The 20433-nt window shown below is 38.0% G+C and overlaps 1 protein-coding gene across 4 annotated transcripts in view; it reads left to right on the top strand.

Annotated features, from left to right (window-relative positions):
* ctnnd2a (catenin (cadherin-associated protein), delta 2a) overlaps nt 1-20433 on the top strand; it is a 324872-nt gene that overhangs the window by 222706 nt on the left and 81733 nt on the right. For all 4 annotated transcript variants that reach the window (XM_084398526.1, XM_084398527.1, XM_084398528.1 and 1 more), the window contains one exon: nt 19639-19771. In XM_084398526.1, the coding sequence (XP_084254652.1) occupies nt 19639-19771 (133 nt within the window). The remainder of the gene's footprint in view (nt 1-19638; nt 19772-20433) is intronic.

The raw sequence follows: 20433 nt of genomic DNA on the forward strand, positions 1-20433 counted from the left end.
TACAAGTACTGAGGAAGCTGAAATTCAGTAATGAGCGTTTTGTTTCCTACAAGCGGTAGACCAATCCCAACTGACTGGGCCATCTGACCAATCAGAGTAGAGAAGGCTCTCGGAAAGGAGGGGTTTAGAGAGACGGAATCCATTAAATGAAGAGAAAAAAGGTGATGCTGCCAGATGTATTATCAGAAAAATGTTGTTTTTAGACCTTGAATGTATGTCAACCTATTGTAAGAATTAAAACAGCATAATAGAGGCACTTTAACCACACAGTGGGTATTTGGTATTTGGTATTAGGTATTTGGACTTAAGCCACACACGTAAACATATTTCAAAATATCAAACCAATCAGCATCTGCAAACACATGTTGCTGTTCCGGAACTAATTTCTTGAAGGTATAGTTCACCCAAAAACTTACAAATTCTGTTTTGTAATCTTTTGTGATCTACACAAGAAAGAAAGTTGCAAGGTTTGTAACAATATGAGGGTGTCTATATGATGACAGAGTTTTCATTGTTGTGTGATCTATCAATTAAAGTTCACACAAACCCGAATGTGAGATAATTTTTTTTTTATTCCTTTTAAGTGTTTTAGGGCCGCTGAAGTTTTGATTTAGGTAGTTTTAAGCAGGCTTGTGTGGTTGAGCATTGATGGTATGGTGTATATGAATGCTACCTGAGTGCTCTGTATTCAAAAAAAAACTGTGAAAGGCAGTATGGATTCCTGGAATAGACAGATGGTGAGTGAATCAATGAACACAACAAGATGTGCGGTACGCAAGGTTAATGCACAGTGTCAGATACTTCAGGTTCATTTCATTGACATTCCCATAGCACCCAGGTTGAATTATAGGAAAATGTTGGCTAAGCAAAATCATATCTTTAATGTTTGGGGTCACCACATTTTTAAGTGTTTATGAATATAACATTATCTGAGGTGGTGTGTTTTATGTGGTCGAGGCAGAGGTCGTTCGGCTGAGTCGTGTGTTTGGGCTGTACGATCAGAGAGGTCGAGATTCCACCATGTTGAATCTTGACAGTGACATTGTCCTGACAGTGACTCAAACCAAATCAAGCATTCAAAATCAATTATATGAGTCATTGAGGTTGGGTATACCTAAAGGTTGTTTTACACGGTACACTGTAACCACGAGATCCCAGTTAATGTTCAGCAGGAGAGAGTCAGCAAAAAAAGAGACAGTCATGAATGACTTAGCACCACACGGTAGAAATTGTTATGATTATTATATGCCTTCAGAATTGCTGTTTCCCTTTTCCCTAAAAAGTGACATTTACTACATAGGGTATAGTGAATGAATATGCGATTTCGGACACCACAAATGGCTGCCCATCACGCAGACCTATTCTGTTGTGGTTAGCCTATTTAATTTGAATTGACTCCTAAGTTTCCCCCCCTTGATTACTGTTGCTAACTCAGAACATCCCATAGGAATGAAATGGAGATTTCTGTGAACAGTGTGATTTATTTGTAAAATCTGCACGTTGACTGGTTATTATTTATACATGGGCTAGATTGCCAAGCATTTGGATCTGCTGTTTTTTTATTCATTTGTTAACTTATGCAGCAATGTAATTTACAAGCTGCATAGTCTGCAAATCAGTCAAACTTATGTCAGTATTAAAAAACAATTTAATATAAAATTGCACTTAAAACTCACCGATCCCCCATATACTTACGTTAGAAAAGAACACAAGCCTATCTGTGGCAATGGCAACACTTGATTGGTTAGTAATATTTTTAGCTCATTTTATATATAATATTCACAGTAATCGCTTCGTTCAGAGACGCAGCTTGTTTTTTGCTCACAGCCATTGAATTAAAGCAGCTGCATTCGCACGTTCCACACCACCTTGCTGTTACCTGCCATTTAGTTGGAATGGTCGAAACAGAACAAAATGTAGCATTAAAAGAAAAGCATGTGTTCTGTATGTTATCTTGTTTGTTTTTGTTTTTTCAGCATAGTTTTTCAGCATATCTCTAATTGCACAAACAAGCAACCAACACATACATGGACGCTGATTGCGTCTTGAGCCTGAAAATTGCGGGAACAGATTAGTCCTGATTGCGAGGAGCTCAATATAAGGATGGCGAACACGTGGTGGTGTTTACCACCATCTAATGCGATTAATCTGTTTGAAAGACAGGGTTTGATTCCTGCATCTACAGTTTCAGAAATTTCTCCATCTGTCCTCCCCTCTCTCTTTCTCCTTCCAGCGCATTTGTTTGTAAACCCATAATTGTGCACAAATAGCATGTTTCATGATGGCTATTAATGCTTGCTTGGCTCTGTTGTGATTCAATTAATTCCACTAATAAGCTATACAACGATTACTTAATGACATTAAGTGCTCTTGACCAATTAGTTTACATCAACATGGTTGACCCCAAGACCCGTATACAGCATGACCATTACTTACAGTACTATTACAGTTTTTCAAATCACTTTGGCTCTTTTTTTGAAACATTCTCATCTTAACATTCTCTAAACTGTAATTGTCACTACTGTTTAATGGGACATCACAACGTGTCTGCTAAATATATTAACTGACACAAAAATTTTAATTCATGTTTTAAAAACTAGTTATTATGTCAGAAAAATGGCCAATGCCACCACTTTTTTTTTTTTTTTTACCCATGGAAATGTTGCTTACAAATTGTAACTTTTTTTTTTTTACTCTGACTGCTTACTATACTATACAATATTGTCAGTTTTGTCTTGCTTTCAAAAGTAGGGTACATTTTTACTGGGAAAAGTAAAAAAAATATGCACATTTGTAAATACAGTACATTTATTTTTGTTTCAATGTGTTAGGCCTACATGTAATTCGAAAATCCTTGTGGAAAATCCAAACCAGTCACATGGGTACATTTTTTTTAAATTGAGATGTATGCATCATCTGAAAGCTGAATGAATAGGCTTCCCATTTATGAATGGTTTGTTAGGTTTTACAAAATATCTTCATGGAACATGATCTTTACTTTTTTAAGAAAAAAATTCTCATTCGAGACTTGAGCCAAAGCAAAAAAACTGTAAACAAGCATTGTAAACAATGAAATGAAAGTATGGTTTGCCTACGATATTGCTTTCCATTGTAGTCGTTCTCCATTCATCTCCAGGTCTTTTGTGTGGTATCACGGTCACAAAAGAGGACAAACTGTATTTTCTCCATCTTTATTTATCTTTGACGGCTTTCTGAAATAGGCCATCATCTCCCCCAAAGGATGAGGCATAAAACAAGACTCTTCAGGGGGAGGACGTGAGGATCCATTTGTAAACCCGAGTGGGGCTATTTGCCGAGCAATACCGAATCCTACAGCTCGTCTCTGGATTGAGGCTCATCTTTCTCTTTACAGAAGCCACTAATATCTTCAAAGGTCTTCTCCATCAGTTCTTTGACCTTCCTTGAAATGAAAAGCAAATGTTTGCTGTAAAACTGCTGCGCACATACACAGGTGCACGTGAGTCACCTCACTCATGCGTTTTGATTTGTTCTGCTCCTTGTTCTTCTGTTCCATGACTGGGAATGTGTGCTGACAGTGAGCCGTCCTGTGGGTCTATTCGAGGGTCATCATTGCATACATTCCCCCATCACTGTCCTTGTTGTTTTACACCGTGTTCATGGAGCACCAGTCGACTCGACAGCGCAGCGTTTAGCACTTAAACCCATGTTGCTAAAGTCCTTTGGCTCTCATTATTTCACTCTCAGAACTACAATCCCACCAGTGATGCCAAAACAGTCAGCCGTTTGAAAAAGCCTTTTGGAAACCACTCAAGAACATTTACATCTGCGTAATGCTCGCGCTGCTAGGGAGGCTAGCGGAGCTTCTTCTGTCGGACGTAGGCAAAAGTCTCTGCGGGATGAAGAATTCTGCAGTGACAATCAAGTTATGCATGCTGAGCAACATATTCTCACTGTTTTCTTCCGCACACCAACACAAACACAACACACATGAATGCTAATATGATGTGACTTCAGCAAGCTGTGTGCTACATAACCGAAGCTAATCCATAATGCATTCATCCCTGCGGGTTATTGACTTAGCATGTGAATCAGGCCAGAAGGCTGTCCCGACTCCACTTCGGGGTATTACACTCAAACACTATCTAGCTGACACCCTTTAATTCACGCTCATCACTTCAATAACAGCATTTGAGGGCAAAATCACTCCGAACTGAAGCCGAGAACTCCGAAAAAGCCCTGACGTTTTATTCAGAAAGTCACTCAGACCTTTTCCAAGTATACTTTTCCTAGTATTTTTGTACTGCAAAATATCTAAACATCCATAGAGCAAGATAAAGTTACTTGAAGTGCAAAATTAAACCTATTATTAAAGTTACAACTTTTATTTTGTTTGTTTCTGTAGTGGCATGTGATCTATACAGGTGAACAAGGAGAACACGGGAAACAGGTTGCGTTGCATATCAAAAGTTGCCATGTGCACACCTTCAGAACCTTCAAAAATAATCTTGAGCATACACGCACCACTGTTACATCATAGTAATGTGATGCCATTGACGCATACACAATATAGCCGCCTGGTTATCGCTCTTCGGTAAATTGCATACCCATTAAAATTCGTCACACTGCAATGAAGAGGATTTGCTGTGGCAAATGTATGCATGCATATCAAATATAACCTTTAGCTAGCTTAAGGGAAGGGAATACAGTAGCTTCTCCCTGGGACTGTGCTCACGCGGTCTAATCCCCCTCTAACTATATTTGAACAAGCCTGTGTTTCTGCAGCACTCGATACACAGGACTGCCTGCATCTTGCGGCATGTTGTTAATGCACTGGCTCCAACTAGCTATTGAATCCCACTTCCTTTGATCATATTTTTGGCTGCTCAATACCTGTATGTCTTTTTTCCTTTAGATTTTTGTTGGCTTCAGTTCTCTTTATCAGCGTTTGAGCATCATAGCAGTTGTATCTGAGGTCTTTGTTTGTCAGTATGGAACCAGTCAGGTCAGGACGCTGTTGAGATTTGAGATGATAGACAGAGACAGTGTGGTAGTGACAGCAGTCCATATGGTCCTCTGGCAGCTTGTCTCATCAGAGACATCGCTGTTATTGAGCAAATCCCACAGCACAGGGCTACAAGAGGGGAATGCATCTGTCTCTGTGTAAACAATGCTTGAATAATAACAGAATACTGACACATTCACTCACACACACACAGGGCAAGAAATCAACTTGTATGCTGCTATAATATGCAACTAATATGCCCTCCTTTAGACAATAGAGATTCAGGTGTTAATGTTAAGGTGCAGCTTGTGAAATGTAGAACATTTGAAGAGTCATTAAAAGATCATTCGAAGCTGTCAGGTGCAACAGGGCATCAAAGCATCTTGCACTGACTGAAACATGTAAATATGTAAGACCCTTTCATTTGACTTATGTCAGCATTACCAAATACATCAAACTACATTGAGTAAAGCATGAAACTGTGGCATAAACTCAGCATGCAAATCATACTATAAATAGCTGTAGCTACTCAAAATGTAAAGCTAAACTATACTGTAAAGCTGCGTTTGAAGGGTACTAGTTAGCTACACTACTAGCTACTAAAAAATGCTTTTTTACATTTTCAACTTTCTTTTTTAATGCTGCTGGTAAAGCATGAAAAAATATCTGCAAAGTTACAAAGCACAAAGATATGAGAAAAAAAGAAAAAAAAACTTTGTAAAAGGGCATAATATGGCATCTTTAATTATTTATACAGCAGCTGAGCTACTTTCTTTTTGCTTCTAACTTACAATTGTTGTTACTTTTGTTGGTAAAAGTGCCTGTAGAGGTCTAAATCTTCTCTTGTTTTTTTTTTTTTTTGTGCCGAACAATAAGCATCCCTTTTCCTCCTCATCTCCACCACTTCCAGACCTCAGACTACACATTAGATACAGCTCACAAGTACAGCACGTGTCTGTCATATATCATACATCAAATAACGGTTAGTCAGTCACAGGGAATGAAAACTACACTGGACGCAGCTCAAGCTAAAAGTAAGGGCATGTATTCTCAAAGGCTGAGATTTCGCATTCACTGAGCCTTTGGACTGATGTCTGTTCTTTCTCTTTTCTTCCTGTATGCGTTGGGTTGTCAAATTATTTAGGCCAAACCCAACTAGTCATAACTCCATCTGGGCCGCTGAGGATTGTGTCATTAACACTCAGGCAGACGTTTCGATCCATTTATCAGTTCACGTTTTGTATAGTCTTTTAAAGTCTTATTCCTTGGTTCATCACCATAATGAAATTGCCACATTTACTATTGGACACATTAGCTAAATTTGTAATCTGAAAGTTTTATGTAGCCTATTTGAAATCCTAACCACAAAGCTTTTGACTTTTAACCGTTTATATCTGATGGTTTTTAAATGCTGGTGTAAGTTTGTTTGTTTGCTATGGCCTTTACTTGCTCTGCCTGTCTCTGAAAATAGATTGTTCTCTAAATGGATCAAGGCAGTAAAAATTTTATATGGCGTTTTTTGCAGTGTCCCCAGAAGCATTACCTCTTTGCTGTCCACTTTACTGAATAGCAGAGCAAAAAGAGTCTGCTGTTGAAAGAGCATTACTCACTGATGTACAGGAAAGAATTTGGGTATTCCCTGTTTGCCCATGCTTTTTTTTTTTTCAGTAGGTGTTGAAAGACTTTTTGCCAATACTTTTTGTTGGTTTTCCTGGTTTTGTGTATGTACTTAGTGTTCTGTTTTTTTTGTTTTTCCTTCATTTTGGTAGTTGGAGTCTCTATATTGGGATTAATGATAATATATTGGGGGGGTCATTATATTGGGGATTGGTGTGATATTGCTTATTGGCATACATTAGTGTTTTTTATGTATCTCTTTTGGTCAATATTGAGCATTTAATTGTTCACACAATGAGTATGTGGCTTGTTACCTCATTTTGGTCACATAAATTGACCTTCTGTCTTTAGAAACACTACATGAACAGGACAAAAATTGAGAAGAATGTTTGTTGTAACTTCGGCATATTTAAAGTTTGTCCTCAGAATATTTCTATGAGTTTACACAGGTAAGCTTTGATTGCTAAACAGTTCACAGTTGCATTCTATGATAAAACAGTGCAAGGTTAAAGTTGCACTAACCCCATTTCAAACTGACTAGTGTAAAACAAGGCCTTTACTGAGGGGTTAAAAGTAAAGAGACATTTAACCAAGGGTTAAGCATAGTGTGCAAAGCTCTTATGTTGATTTAGAAAGTTTTGCAGGCTGATCTCGTCGGACATCAGCAAAAACTTATGAAGAATGTTAAACCTTGGTTTATCTTTGTTTGCAGAGGTGGAATCATGAATTAAACATCTTCCCATCCCTCTCTTACTCACACGTTCTCTGTGTTTGTCATCCACCTTTTGTCTCAGTGTTTATTCAAAGTAAACAGAGAAAAAAATCCACACAGATCTCCCAGCACATGCACTGATGGATCGCTCACTTTGAGAGGCAGCATTCATCTTTTTCTTTCACACTTTCCCCAGCATTGAGTTTCTGGAAGCATCTCTGTCCGTGGAGCAATTATTCACTGGGTAGCATCGATCTCATGCAGGTTTATATCAGCACAGCTGTGGAAACATTTTCATTGAAAATTGCAATGGCCATAAAGGGTTTTCCTTCAAATTCCTGGCCAATTCCACCATTAAGAGCCCTAATCTGTGTTTTTATCACAGCGGGGAGTTTGGCGTTTCTTCTCTCATGTTATGTCACAGTGAACTAGCATATTCGTTCTGGTTTGTACTATGGCAGCACAATTGAAGACTGCACTTTGCATGATAAGAAAGGTAGAGAGAGAGAGAGAAGTTTTAGCTGACAGCCTCACATATCACAACTGTGATAAAAGGTGAGGCTTTATACGCGAACAGTGCTAAAGTGTGTTTTTATGTGTTTTTATACATAGAAAAGACCCAAAATAACACTAGGACATTAAGTCTTTTTCATCTAATTGGGATGCAGGTCCCATGGGAGCCGGTCATGTTGTAATAGAGATTTAGTGAATGGGATTATTTTCAGCTCTGCTTACCTTTGGATGCATGCTGGGACAATTAGATGGCATCTCAGATTTAAGCCACCTTCAGATCTCACGGAAGCTACAAAATCCATTCACACAGACCGCTTTTAGCAAGGATCCATTGTGGAAATGGTCGTTTATAGACTTCATCTGATCTCTTGCTGAGAACGTGCTAACTTTCTTGTTCCGTAAGATATGTTTAGAGGAAAGCGGTTGTACTGTATATATTAATGGTCATCTGACACATGGCGATATTGACAAAGCAGAGTGGCAAATTGTATGTGTACTGACGTGTATCGTAGTAAAAAATATTTTAGAATAATATTTAGATTTTTATAGGAATATTTATATAATTTTAAAGGAAACTTTGATATAAAAATAGTCACAAATATTTATAATAATTTCAACAGAATTTAGTTAAACAAACTTTCAAAAAGGAACTTTATAAATATGAATTAATAGCGAATAAGTAGTAGAGGCGTATCTTATCATTTGTGAATGTGTCCGTGTATGTTACAATAATTAGTTGAACCTGTCCTGTCCCACCTATTCAGATATCAACTCCTACGCTCATCAGTGTAAATCTATTTTTAATTGGATACTTTCTGTAATGAGCACTATGTCACTGTGCTAACGACGTCCTCTCATCATCTCTGTACCGTACGTGTTTTCACGTTGTCACTTAATGTTTTCCCTGTATAAACAGGCTTTGCTTCATATCTACTGACCGCCCACACCCTGTCTCCACTAATGCACACATTCCTGTCCCTCTTTCCTTTCCTCTTTAATTGACATGTATGTCCTTGGATGTAGCCTGACCTTAGAGCCTCTGAGGGAAGAGTACCAAGGACAACTGTCATCTTTCATCACATGAGTCAGAGAGAATCATACCCGGACGCAACTTTGAGCGTTAAGGATCATCCTAACAAACCCATTCTCCATGGAGGCAATCTTTAGAGATTCAGGAAATGGCGTTCCTCTGTCACTTACTCTGTGATATGATCATTTTCATCAGTATTGTGGAGCTGATGGAGTAGATCTGACGCTCCAAAGACCCCAGAGATCGTCCATCCCAGGCTTTCAGAAACATTCATTTAATGTTTCATGCCAGATGCAACCTGACCTGATGTGTATCCTCAGATGTACCTCTCTTTAAAGTTGTCCTGTCGAGGCGAGAGAGGCACACATGTATGTCACATCATCCAGTAATGCAGCATCTTCTCAACACAATCTGCTTATAGTTCATCAAGGTAATGAGCAGGCACACACTTTTCACATTTTCAGCTGAACTTAAGAGAAAGAACTTGCAGAATGTGGTTGGAATTTGAATTTATTTGAAGGCAAAAATGTGGACACACTTGACTGATAGTATGTTTCTCATGATCTTAGAGACATTTTTATCTACAAGTTCACGGTAAAATAATTAAGTATATAGAATAATGTAAATAAAAATAAATGTACACTATCACTCAAAAGTTTGGGATTTGTACGATTTATTTTATTTTTAATTTTTTTAAAGAAATTAGTATTATTTAGCACAAAAATTGTGTTGCCACAAAAATATTAAGCAGCACAACTGTTTTCAACATTGATAATAATAAGAAATGTTTCAATGTATTCAATGAGTAAACATGCGAGGAAGGTTGAGTTGATGTTTGTGAATCATAGGCATTGGAATTCTGTGGGAATCTGTTCTATGTCCTGATGGAATTCAGAGGTAGGAGGCCTAGTAATGAGCATAGGCAGTTCTGAAATGCCGAACTTGCACCTTCGCTTCAACTATCTTGCCTTTTAAAGCAAACCAAGGACTCATTGTGCAGTGTGTCATCTCCTTTTGATGTGATGTCACATTAGTAATAATTGTGTGACAAAGGATAACGACTTCTTGACGGGCATTCGTTCCGCTCGCCTTTGCGCAGCCTAATTATTTCAGGTTTGATGATGTGAAGTGGAGTTCAGACCTGTTCTGTCAACGTATTTGTTACCGGTTACAGTCGAGTGAGCAAAGACATACAGGTCTTTAGAGACTACAACTTCAGCTTCCATCAGCAGTCATCCAGGCAGGGATTTATTAAAGTCATGTCACCTGGGTAGCTCTTAGTATGCAACGTGGCATAGCACCCGGCTTAATTAATTTACTGACTAGAAGTTTGACTCTTTAATTGTGTCACTATATTCCTGATTAGAATATGAAGATTGTTGGGGCCTTCTAGGTTAAATCAAGATCATAGCATGATGAACCTGACACAGTTTTGCCACCAAGCAGCAGGAATGCTGATGAATATGGGAGTGGATCTTTTTTTTTAAGGTTTGTTTATTCATTTTGAAGTAGCTGGTGAGGTCAGTATAATTGTTATAGTGAAGTAAACTGTAGAGTAATTAAATGCTGATTATTCTGAAGAATATGGACATTTTATTGGCACTGAATAGCTTTATTGAGGTGAATGTAACTTTAAAGGGATCGTTCACCCAAAAATGAAAATTCTGTCATTAATTACTCACACTCATGTAGTTCTAAACCCATTAGCCTTTCGTTCATCTTCAGAACACAAATTAAGATCTTTTTGATGAAATCTGAAAGCTTTCCGTCCCTCCATTCACAGCTACGCAACTGACACTTTGACGCTTCAAAAAGTTCATAAAGAGATCGTAAAATTAGACCATATGAATTGAGCAGATAAGTCCACATTTTCTAAAGAGACTCGATTGCTTTATATGATGAACAGATTGAATTTAGGCTTTTTTTCACATATAAACATTCATCAACATACACATCAATTGTGGTAAACGGAAGCTCAAGCATATTCGCTTGACGTGCAAGAAGCTCAAACGTGCTGCGTAATACACGAGAATGATCCTCATTGGTTCTTGCGGAAGCTCAAACGTGCTGCGTAATACACGAGAATGATCCTCATTGGTTCTTGCGGAAGCTCAAACGTGCTGCGTAATACACGAGAATGAACCTCATTGGTTCTTGCTGAAGCTCAAACGTGCTGCGTAATACACGAGAATGAACCTCATTGGTTCTTGCTGAAGCTCAAACGTGCTGCGTAATACACGAGAATGAACCTCATTGGTTCTTGCAGAAGCTCAAACGTGCTGCGTAATACACGAGAATGAACCTCATTGGTTCTTGCAGAAGCTCAAACGTGCTGCGTAATACACGAGAATGAACCTCATTGGTTCTTGCTGAAGCTCAAACGTGCTGCGTAATACACGAGAATGAACCTCATTGGTTCTTGCTGAAGCTCAAACGTGCTGCGTAATACACGAGAATGAACCTCATTGGTTCTTGCGGAAGCTCAAACGTGCTGCGTAATACACAAGAATGAACCTCATTGGTTCTTGCGGAAGCTCAAACGTGCTGCGTAATACACGAGAATGAACCTCATTGGTTCTTGCACGTCAAGCGAATGTGCTGCGTAATACACGAGAATGAACCTCATTGGTTCTTGCTGAAGCTCAAACGTGCTGCGTAATACATGAGAATGAACCTCATTGGTTCTTGCACGTCAAGCGAATGTGCTGCGTAATACACGAGAATGAACCTCATTGGTTCTTGCTGAAGCTCAAACGTGCATGCGTAATACATGAGAATGAACCTAATTTGTTCTTGCAGAAGCTCAAACGTGCTGCGTAATACACGAGAATGAACCTCATTGGTTCTTGCAGAAGCTCAAACGTGCTGCGTAATACACGAGAATGAACCTCATTGGTTCTTGCACGTCAAGCGAATGTGCTTGAGCTTCCGTTTACCACAATTGATGTGTGTGTGAGTTGATGAATGTTTATATGTAAATAAAAGCCTAAATTCATTCTGTTCATCATATAAAGCGATCATATCTCTTCACTCAAATGTTAGACTAAACCGCTCAATACATATGGATTAGTTTTATGATCTCTTTATGAACTTTTTGAAGCGTCAAAGTGTCAGTTGTGTAACTGTCTCTGGAGGGACAGAAAGCTCCCAGATTTCATCAAAAAGATCTTCATTTGTGTTCCATTTCTGTAATTTGTAATGCATTTTTCAACATACCTTCTGATGTTCACCCATGTCTATTTCTTACTGTAACTAGTAGTAAAGAGGAGATGAGACGTGCGTTTGAACTGAGGTGGCTACAGTGATCTGGCTCACTGTATTAAGGCGAGACACGGCAGGCAAAAACATCGGTTTTTTTTTACTGGTCAATTTTGAGATTTGGGGATATTTGTCTTCAATAACATGTCTTCTTTCAGACTTGTGTTGAAAAAAAGTCCGAAATACACATTTAGGTCTTTATTTTATTACACTTTGTCTGTTTGCGTCTGTAGATTTCTCATAAATTCAACAAAAGTTTGCGTTCTTAATCAACGTGCTGCTCCGCGATCTCTGCCGTCAGCCTGTCATCAGAAGCACCGTTAGGAAGCTCTCTCTGTTGTGTACAATCCTGTCGGATCCAAATATGGTCATTTCCTTTCAATCAGCAACCAATCGTGAAAGTAAAAGGGCTGAATGCGCAATCTCATTGGCTGATGAAAAATCTTTAAAGCCCGTTTTCTCAAAATGACTTTTCTCTCATACTCCAAGGACGAAATCTCCACTTCAGTAGCACCTATATACACCAAGCTTTCCAGACTTGTACCTAGTTATATTATCAAGACATTTACTGAGGGATTTGTAAATATATTATTCCTAGCCTGATTTATATAACATTTTATTCCAAAAAACATGGCGAAAATCATTTTTTTAAGGCTATTGACAGTATTTTCTGATTTACAGGATAACAAAAGTAGATATCCATAAATCCCTCTGTAATTTTTTTCCCATCTAATATGTGAACACAATGAAAAAATAATTTTTAACCTGGCTTTATCCAATACTCAGATATCGTTTTTTTAAATATATGCAAATTAGTGCATATTTGATTAGATATTGCCTGATTTGCATATTTAAACATTCAATTACAGAAAACTTGTAATACATTTTTTTCTCATCTTAATGTAGGTAATCAACTGGGAAAGTTTCATGGTGATATCTGCTAGTTAAAAAATTTACCCTATTCACCTGTAGTGTCTCGCCTTAAAGAGCGCCAAAACGAAGTTTATTGTTTGAATTTCATAATAAAATCGACAGAATTTTAAAGTTGAGACTTTGCTTGGTGTAAAAAGTAAGAAAGCACAACGTTTTGTTCATGTATCAACAGAAAACAGCACAGACAATACGATTTTTGATTTAAAAAAACATATCATTACCGATTCAAATCGAGAAATTAATATTGTCAATCCAGAGCTGTCCACATAATTGACATGTTAAACTGTTGTAGCTTATCCATGTTGTGCACATGAAATAGACGCTCAACACAGTCCAAACATGCCATCGGAGAAGTGCTAAATTAATTAAATTATTTCGTCACTGATTTTGGCCCTTCAAAACCATTCGGCCCGAAACCGAAAATAGCTGCTCCGGCCAGAAATTTCCGGCAGCCGAAATATGGGAGCATCCCTTATATACAGCCCTCACAGCCTTCTGTCTTTCTCTGAGAGCTGCAAATATGTCACATCCATGTATTAGCAACCTTTTTTTTCAGCACCATTAACCAACATGACCGTCTCTCTCGTTCCTGTACCATCCTTTCTGTGATGCCACTGTGATGGAGTCTAGTGGCTCTCTAAGGAACTCTGCCCTGTTAATTGCCTCATTTAAAATCAAATTCCACCCCTCGCTCTTGAGAATAAATTTGATCATTACCCAGGAGATATTTTCCTATTTCAGAGGGCATCAATGGATCACCATTTCGTTTCTTTGGCTTCATCAAGCTTATCAATAAATCAGGCCTTCTGTGGAATGTAGCTGGACTCTTACCTTATTAAAAACTCATTGAAGGAGACTTAAGTGTGTCTCAGCAATGATGCCTGATTATTTAGTATGGTGTTCTGCTGCTATACAACTCATCCACTTTAGCTAATTCACTTCTGTATTGTAATTTAAATAGTTTGCATGTTCAAACATTGAATGTGTTTCTGTATTGTTGGATACACTTGAGTTTAAGTTGAATTGATGGTGGTCTTGAATATATATAGATTTGACGAGACGGCTAAAAAGTTTGTACTTTAGAATTTAGCAGCTGTTGGGATATATCAGTAAAATTGCATTTTAAAACAGATTTAAATAGAAAACAGGTATTTTATCTGTAATAATATTTCACAGTTTTACTATTTTTGTACAATATTATTAATGAAAATGAATGTAGACTTGGTGAGCATAAGTCTTCTTTCAAAAACATTATAAATCTTACAGACTCTAAACTTTTGAACAGTAGTGTATCTAAAATGTTATTCTGTAAATGTTGTCATCATATATTATGCGCATATATTCCTACTGAATAAACAGTGTATCCACCTCAAGTGAGCATTGTTTTATGCACATTTTGGATTTTTTTTATTCACATCTTGGGGTTTCCATCCAGCATTTGTATGTGCTATCCCAAAATGTGCCTAAAATTATATGGATGGAAACCCAGCTATTGTTACCTTTGGATCACGCTCACAAATATATGCAGTACTCACATTCATTTGCACACAGACACAAATCTATTGAAGAGATTCATATAAATCTGTAAGACACAGTGGGTTAGAAAAGTGAAATCGTGAATGTCATGGGCTGCGAGGGTGAAATTAGAGTAGAGCAGTGCATGACTTGTGTAGTGTAGGTGGAAATCGCCTCACTACCCTGAACTAGAGCCTCTTTTTGATACTGTAAACACAAGTATGTATGTGTACGCTGTACCTCCTCCTCTAAATTCATCCGTATGACCAATGAAACCCTTTGAATTCTCGCAGCAGACTTCATTTAGTTTCATTTAATGTCTCTGTGCCAGTTATTTACTGCTCCTTTGCCTTTTGGGGCTGTAGTTGTAAGACAATCAGTCGGGGGTATTGATTGAAGTGGGATAAATCAGCTTTGTCAATGAACTCTGAGACTGACCGCAAATTGGCATGGGATTAAATTGGCTTTATTCACTATGGCAGCTTTAAGTACTTGTATTAATGGCTTTAAATGCATGATGATGTTGCCAGGTGCCTGTTATTTTACTTAATGGCCATTAAAGGAATCACAGGGACAGTTTCACTTTACAGCACCTCTCACTTACACGGCCATGGTGATTATGTCTGAAAGTCCATTATTAACATCTGCTAAAAATAATCCTCTGGCCAGGGAAGGCTGCAGGCCGTTGGACGGAGGCCATGACAACACCTGTCCGCTCGCATTAGCCACTTCCCATTGCCTTGCCAGCAGTCGTCTTGGGTGGACCCATCATTCCCCGGATTTGCTGGGTGGAGGAGGCATTGTGCTATCCTGAAGTCCAGCAGCTGTGAGCTGGAACTGCCATGTAGCGATACAGATTGTTTAAACAGAAAGAGAGGATAGATGTTTACACAGCATTGCTTTTCAGGCCTCTCGTGTTTTCTCTAACTCTTTGATGCCCATTTATTTGTGCACGGGTGTCTGTGAGCGAGCTTATGAATTTGTGGTTTACTCAATCTCTGGACTATTGCATGCGTTGCAGTCTGATTGGGTGTGTTTCTGTGCATGCTCTTACACAATTATGCTTAATCCAGACACAATAAAATGATTGCAATAATTAAAAAATAATTGCAATAAAAAAAAAAACTTGAGAAACTGTTGCACAACATCACTCTATCACTATCAGTTAGAAGATATTTATTGTTTAATATAAAGTGATGAGCAGGAATTTTGTACAGGTATGTTTAATTATGTAAAATTATGTAAAAATTATGTGTAATGAATTTTGTATGTGTAATTTGTTGTCATTTGTATTATATACAAAACATACAAATGATGCACATAAGTGCACCCCAGGTAAAAGGTCCCATTTGTTAACATCAGTTAACATATTAGCTTACATGAACTAACAATGCGCAGTATATTTTTTTTAATGCATTATTAATCTTTTTTAAGCATTTATTTATCTTTAACGGTAGTAAAATCGAACTGTTTGTTCATGTTTGTTCACAGTGCATTAACAAATGTTAACAAATACAACTTTGGATTTTAATAATGTATTAGTGAATGTCGAAATTACCGTTGACTAAGAATAAATGCTTTAGAAGTATTGTTCAGTGTTAGGTCATGCTATCTATTGTCAAATTTATTGTTCACAATACACATTGTTTTAAAGCAGCTTTACAGAAATTCATTGTTATTTCATCATGTCAGTTCAATTTTAGGGCTGGGTGATATGACAATAACGATGATATGAGTGAACTAGCTATATTGTATTTATAGTGTTGTCCTGCACATATACCAGTGCCTCAGTAAATCTATCACACGTCTGAGCATTCAAAGCCAATTAAGAGATTTAAATATTGATTTAAATGTTGATCGGTTTTATTATAAGTGAGAGTATGCAATTCTTAACAAGTATTAATGAAAAAAGTCAGTTTGATGATCAGGCAAATGCATTAGGGGATTTAAATAATGTCAGAAATTCAATTTAATCAGTATAAATGAAAACATTAAACATTAATCGGTTCCAAAGAAAAATCAACTTATCTCAGTGACTCTTGATTCTTTTTTACAGTCAACTCCCAGCTATAGAAAAATATAACCAGTACTAAATATGAATCATTGCTGTTAAGGCTTCTTTGGGGTGTTTAGTTGATATAGAGGAACACTACCCAAATATTTCATGTCCCTGTTCTTTGAGTGGAAACTGACTCTTGAATTTCGACACCTCTGAATTTTTAAAGTCTTTTGTTAAGCATGCAAATGCTCAATCTGTATGGATAATTGTGATGTAAACTGATTTATGACGCATATGAAAATCTGGAACATGTAGCCATGGTGACTGTTCTGCTCGTGTGCGTGTGCGTGTGTGTGCGTGGGTGTGCGTGCGTGCGTGTGTGTGTGCGTGTGCGTGTGCGTGTGTGTGTGTGTGTGTGTGTGTGTGCGTGTGTGTGTGTGTGTGTGTGTGTGTGTGTGTTGTCTGCACATGATCATGCCTCTATGATCATGCATTGGATTGCGTTGCGCTACTTCTGATCTTTCCTCTGTTAAACGCACTGAAATGCTCACACACATATAAAACCTCTTTCTTCTGCCCCAGTTCTGTCATGCTGCCTGTGAAGTTCCTGCACATCGATGGGGGAAAAGAAAAATAAACTGTTCTGATGGTGTCACTGTCAACTGGCCCCATTTTACAGCATTTAGCACAGCGCCTATGAAGCCTCCCCAACTTTATACGCACATGACTAGCGTTTCATTTGAACCGAGAGTCCCTGCTAAGTTTTAATTAATCAAAAAGCACAATGCTTATCTTATCAGCTGATCGTTTTCATTTTGATTACGGGCTGGCGAGTGGGAAGACTGATCCTCAGGAGGAACAGGCCCCGAACTGCAGGCAGGCTGATGCTTATCGCTCTGTTTGCAGAGCCAGGAGAGACCATCTGCCTTCAAGCACTGCCGGCCCTCAGGTTAAGGGCTTCAGACACCAGCAACCCTCCGAATCCCTCCTGCGCCTCTTCTTATCTCTATCAAATCCAATCTCACTCAGATAAAAGGCATTTGTTTAAGGCCTTTATTTATCAAAGGCTGCCACGCTCTGTGATGGACTATGAGATGGAAAATATTTAGCTGTAATTCTTCACAAAAACAAAGAATTAGCCATGGCAGGTGTGCTTTTGTTTGTGTTACCTTGGTACTAGTGGAAGACTTTTACACCATTTGAGGAAAAAGGTATTACTGCTTCTTGGCTGTGTAAAACTTCACCCCACATTGCTAGGGTCTTGTCTGTGGTTGTTTGGTGGTTGCTAATTTGTCCAACCAAGTCTTTATTTTTATCCTAAGTCAGGTATTTTGTATACGGAGTGTCTATTTACACTAAGTGCAAATAGCCCACCTTGTTGGCAAAGGCTATTTACGCTAACTCCGCCCACTGACGTCTGGTTGGGCCAGCAGAAATGACGGAAGATGCTGCATTATCAACAGTAGCAATAGTGTAGGGCGTTAGACGCAAAGTTTTGATGCAAATCGACCCGAGTTTGAATCCTCCTTTTGCCGAACCCATCACATATCAGATCAGAAAGGCATTTATTTTCAATATAAATGAAGAAAATATCTGAAAAGTGGAAATGAAGTGTCTAACGTGTGTTTAATAATAAAGTGTTTATCAGTTAGGGGTTAGGTGTATGGAGGGCTTTATTGTCCCAAGTTGGCATCCATTTAATCATTTTAATAAATATAGTAATTTACACTCTGTTATTATTACATACTGTTTAATGTGCAACACTGAGGTGCAAATAGTATTTGCCACTATTTATAAGTATAAATAGTATCTAACTACTACACTTATTGCAAAGAAAATACTGCTATTTTTGCATAGTGTAAATAGAATCTATCGCTATTTTCACTTAATGTAAATAACACAAAGACAATGCTGCTATTTTCACGTAGTGTAAATAGAATCTAGTTGCCATTGACACTTAGTGTAAATAGCATCTATCGCTATTTGCACCTGGTGCAAATAGTCGCTACCTTTTGTATACTGTGCATGCTCACTCCTGGGCCAAAGAAATGGCCCAGCCCAAAATGGCTAAACACTGAGCTTTTAATTGTCTTAATCACATGTTTTTGGTCAGGAAATTAGCTAAATTTAAGCAAATGCACTACTTAAAAAGCTATTTCTGTCTCAGAAAAACATCAAACTCAGAATAAAGTTTTTGGCAGAATATGGGAAGTTGTGATGAATCACAATGAAACACTAGTTGCATGGTGATGTTCCAGAGTGGTGTCTATGAAAATGTGCTGAGAAATTAAATAATAAATGTATCTCTACCACAGTGAAGCATGGAGGAAGAGGGTTATTGTGTGGGAGCCTTTTTAGATGCTGGTATTGATGAGCTACTTCACTGTGAAGAGTCATTTAATGCTTTGTACAGGAGAATTTTGTAGAATGACTTGCTTTCCACAAATGAAAAGTTGTTATCTAAAGATGTTATTTTTCAACAAGACAATGCTCCTGCCCAAATTGCAAAGACAACCAAGAAGTTGCTTGAGAACAAGTCCATGAGGCTTATGTTTTGGCCCCAGATTTGATATTTCAACTACTCATGAACTCTTTGAAGGTCTTCAAAAAAAGTTTTTTTCACTGAACTTCAACAAAGAATTAAAAATTGTATTGGTGCTTTATGATATTGGCTACTATGGCAATAGAGAAGAATTACTGCAGCATGGTTCTGAAGATCATCAAAAAACCCTCAAGAGTACAACCAATCTTTCTGTCAAACTTCCTTAACGTCAGTGGAAATGATCAAATCTAGTAGTTCTCACCCAGAGAAACACTCTTACACACACAGGCATTCACAATTGTAAACTCCTACAACCTCTCAGAGCCCACTGTTTCAGAGCAATAACACAATAATGGAAAACATTTTCCCTGTAACAGTTTCTGGAAAGACATTTATTTCACTTTAACCTCCGTGCGTAAGAGATGCTCACGGTAATGGTGCAAGTCTGTCAGCCGACAACGTATAAGTCCTATTTCACCACCTACTGTACAACAGAAGTGTGAAACTCACTTTCCTACTCTCTTTTTTTCCGCAGGGAGTTCGGTTGGCGAGATCCCGAGTTACCTGAAGTCATTCAGATGTTGCAGCACCAGTTTCCCTCAGTTCAATCCAATGCAGCGGCATATTTGCAACACCTATGTTTTGGAGACAACAAGATTAAAGCTGAGGTAAATATAACTTTATATCACTGGTCTAAGCTCTAATGATCTGTACTGTACATGTATCTGCTTACCAAGACACAATTTTAGGTGATGCCGAGCAAAATTTGTTCGGAAAATATTTTGTGTAAAAGGGTTGAAAGTGTCTTCAATCTGCAGTGGGATCTGAATGTTGGACTTTTCCATATCTTCTGGCACAAATTTAGTGGATATTAACAATGTACATTATCTTGGGAAAACTCTTTTGGAATACCTACTGAAAGATTTTTATTGACAGGTATTGTTGCGTGAAATTCATTCTTGTACATACCGTTGACAAATAATTCACCGCTTTATTGAAATTTGATGCCAGGTCTCTAATGGTAGATCCCACAGCAGAAAGTTTTCCGAATTAAAAAGAGCGCCTTGGATTGCACCAGTAATTAAGCACTATAAGCACAGCCAAACAATACACGGAGAGCTGCGTATTGACAGCCATTCTCTACACAGCAGCTCTATAATTGTATCCCAGAGGCTTAAGAGAGGCTTGGAGGACGAGGAAATTAAATTTGGAGAATAAATCTGCGGAAACAAAACAGCAACAGAGGGAGAGACGAGCTAGCCGACAAACTTTTAAATGATATTTAATGAAAAAAACGGGGGAAAAAAACAGTGAGACCCAAATTAGTTTA

The sequence above is a fragment of the Rutilus rutilus genome, assembly GCF_951802725.1.
Source record: "Rutilus rutilus genome assembly, chromosome: 24".
Classification (NCBI taxonomy): Eukaryota; Metazoa; Chordata; class Actinopteri; order Cypriniformes; family Leuciscidae; genus Rutilus; species Rutilus rutilus.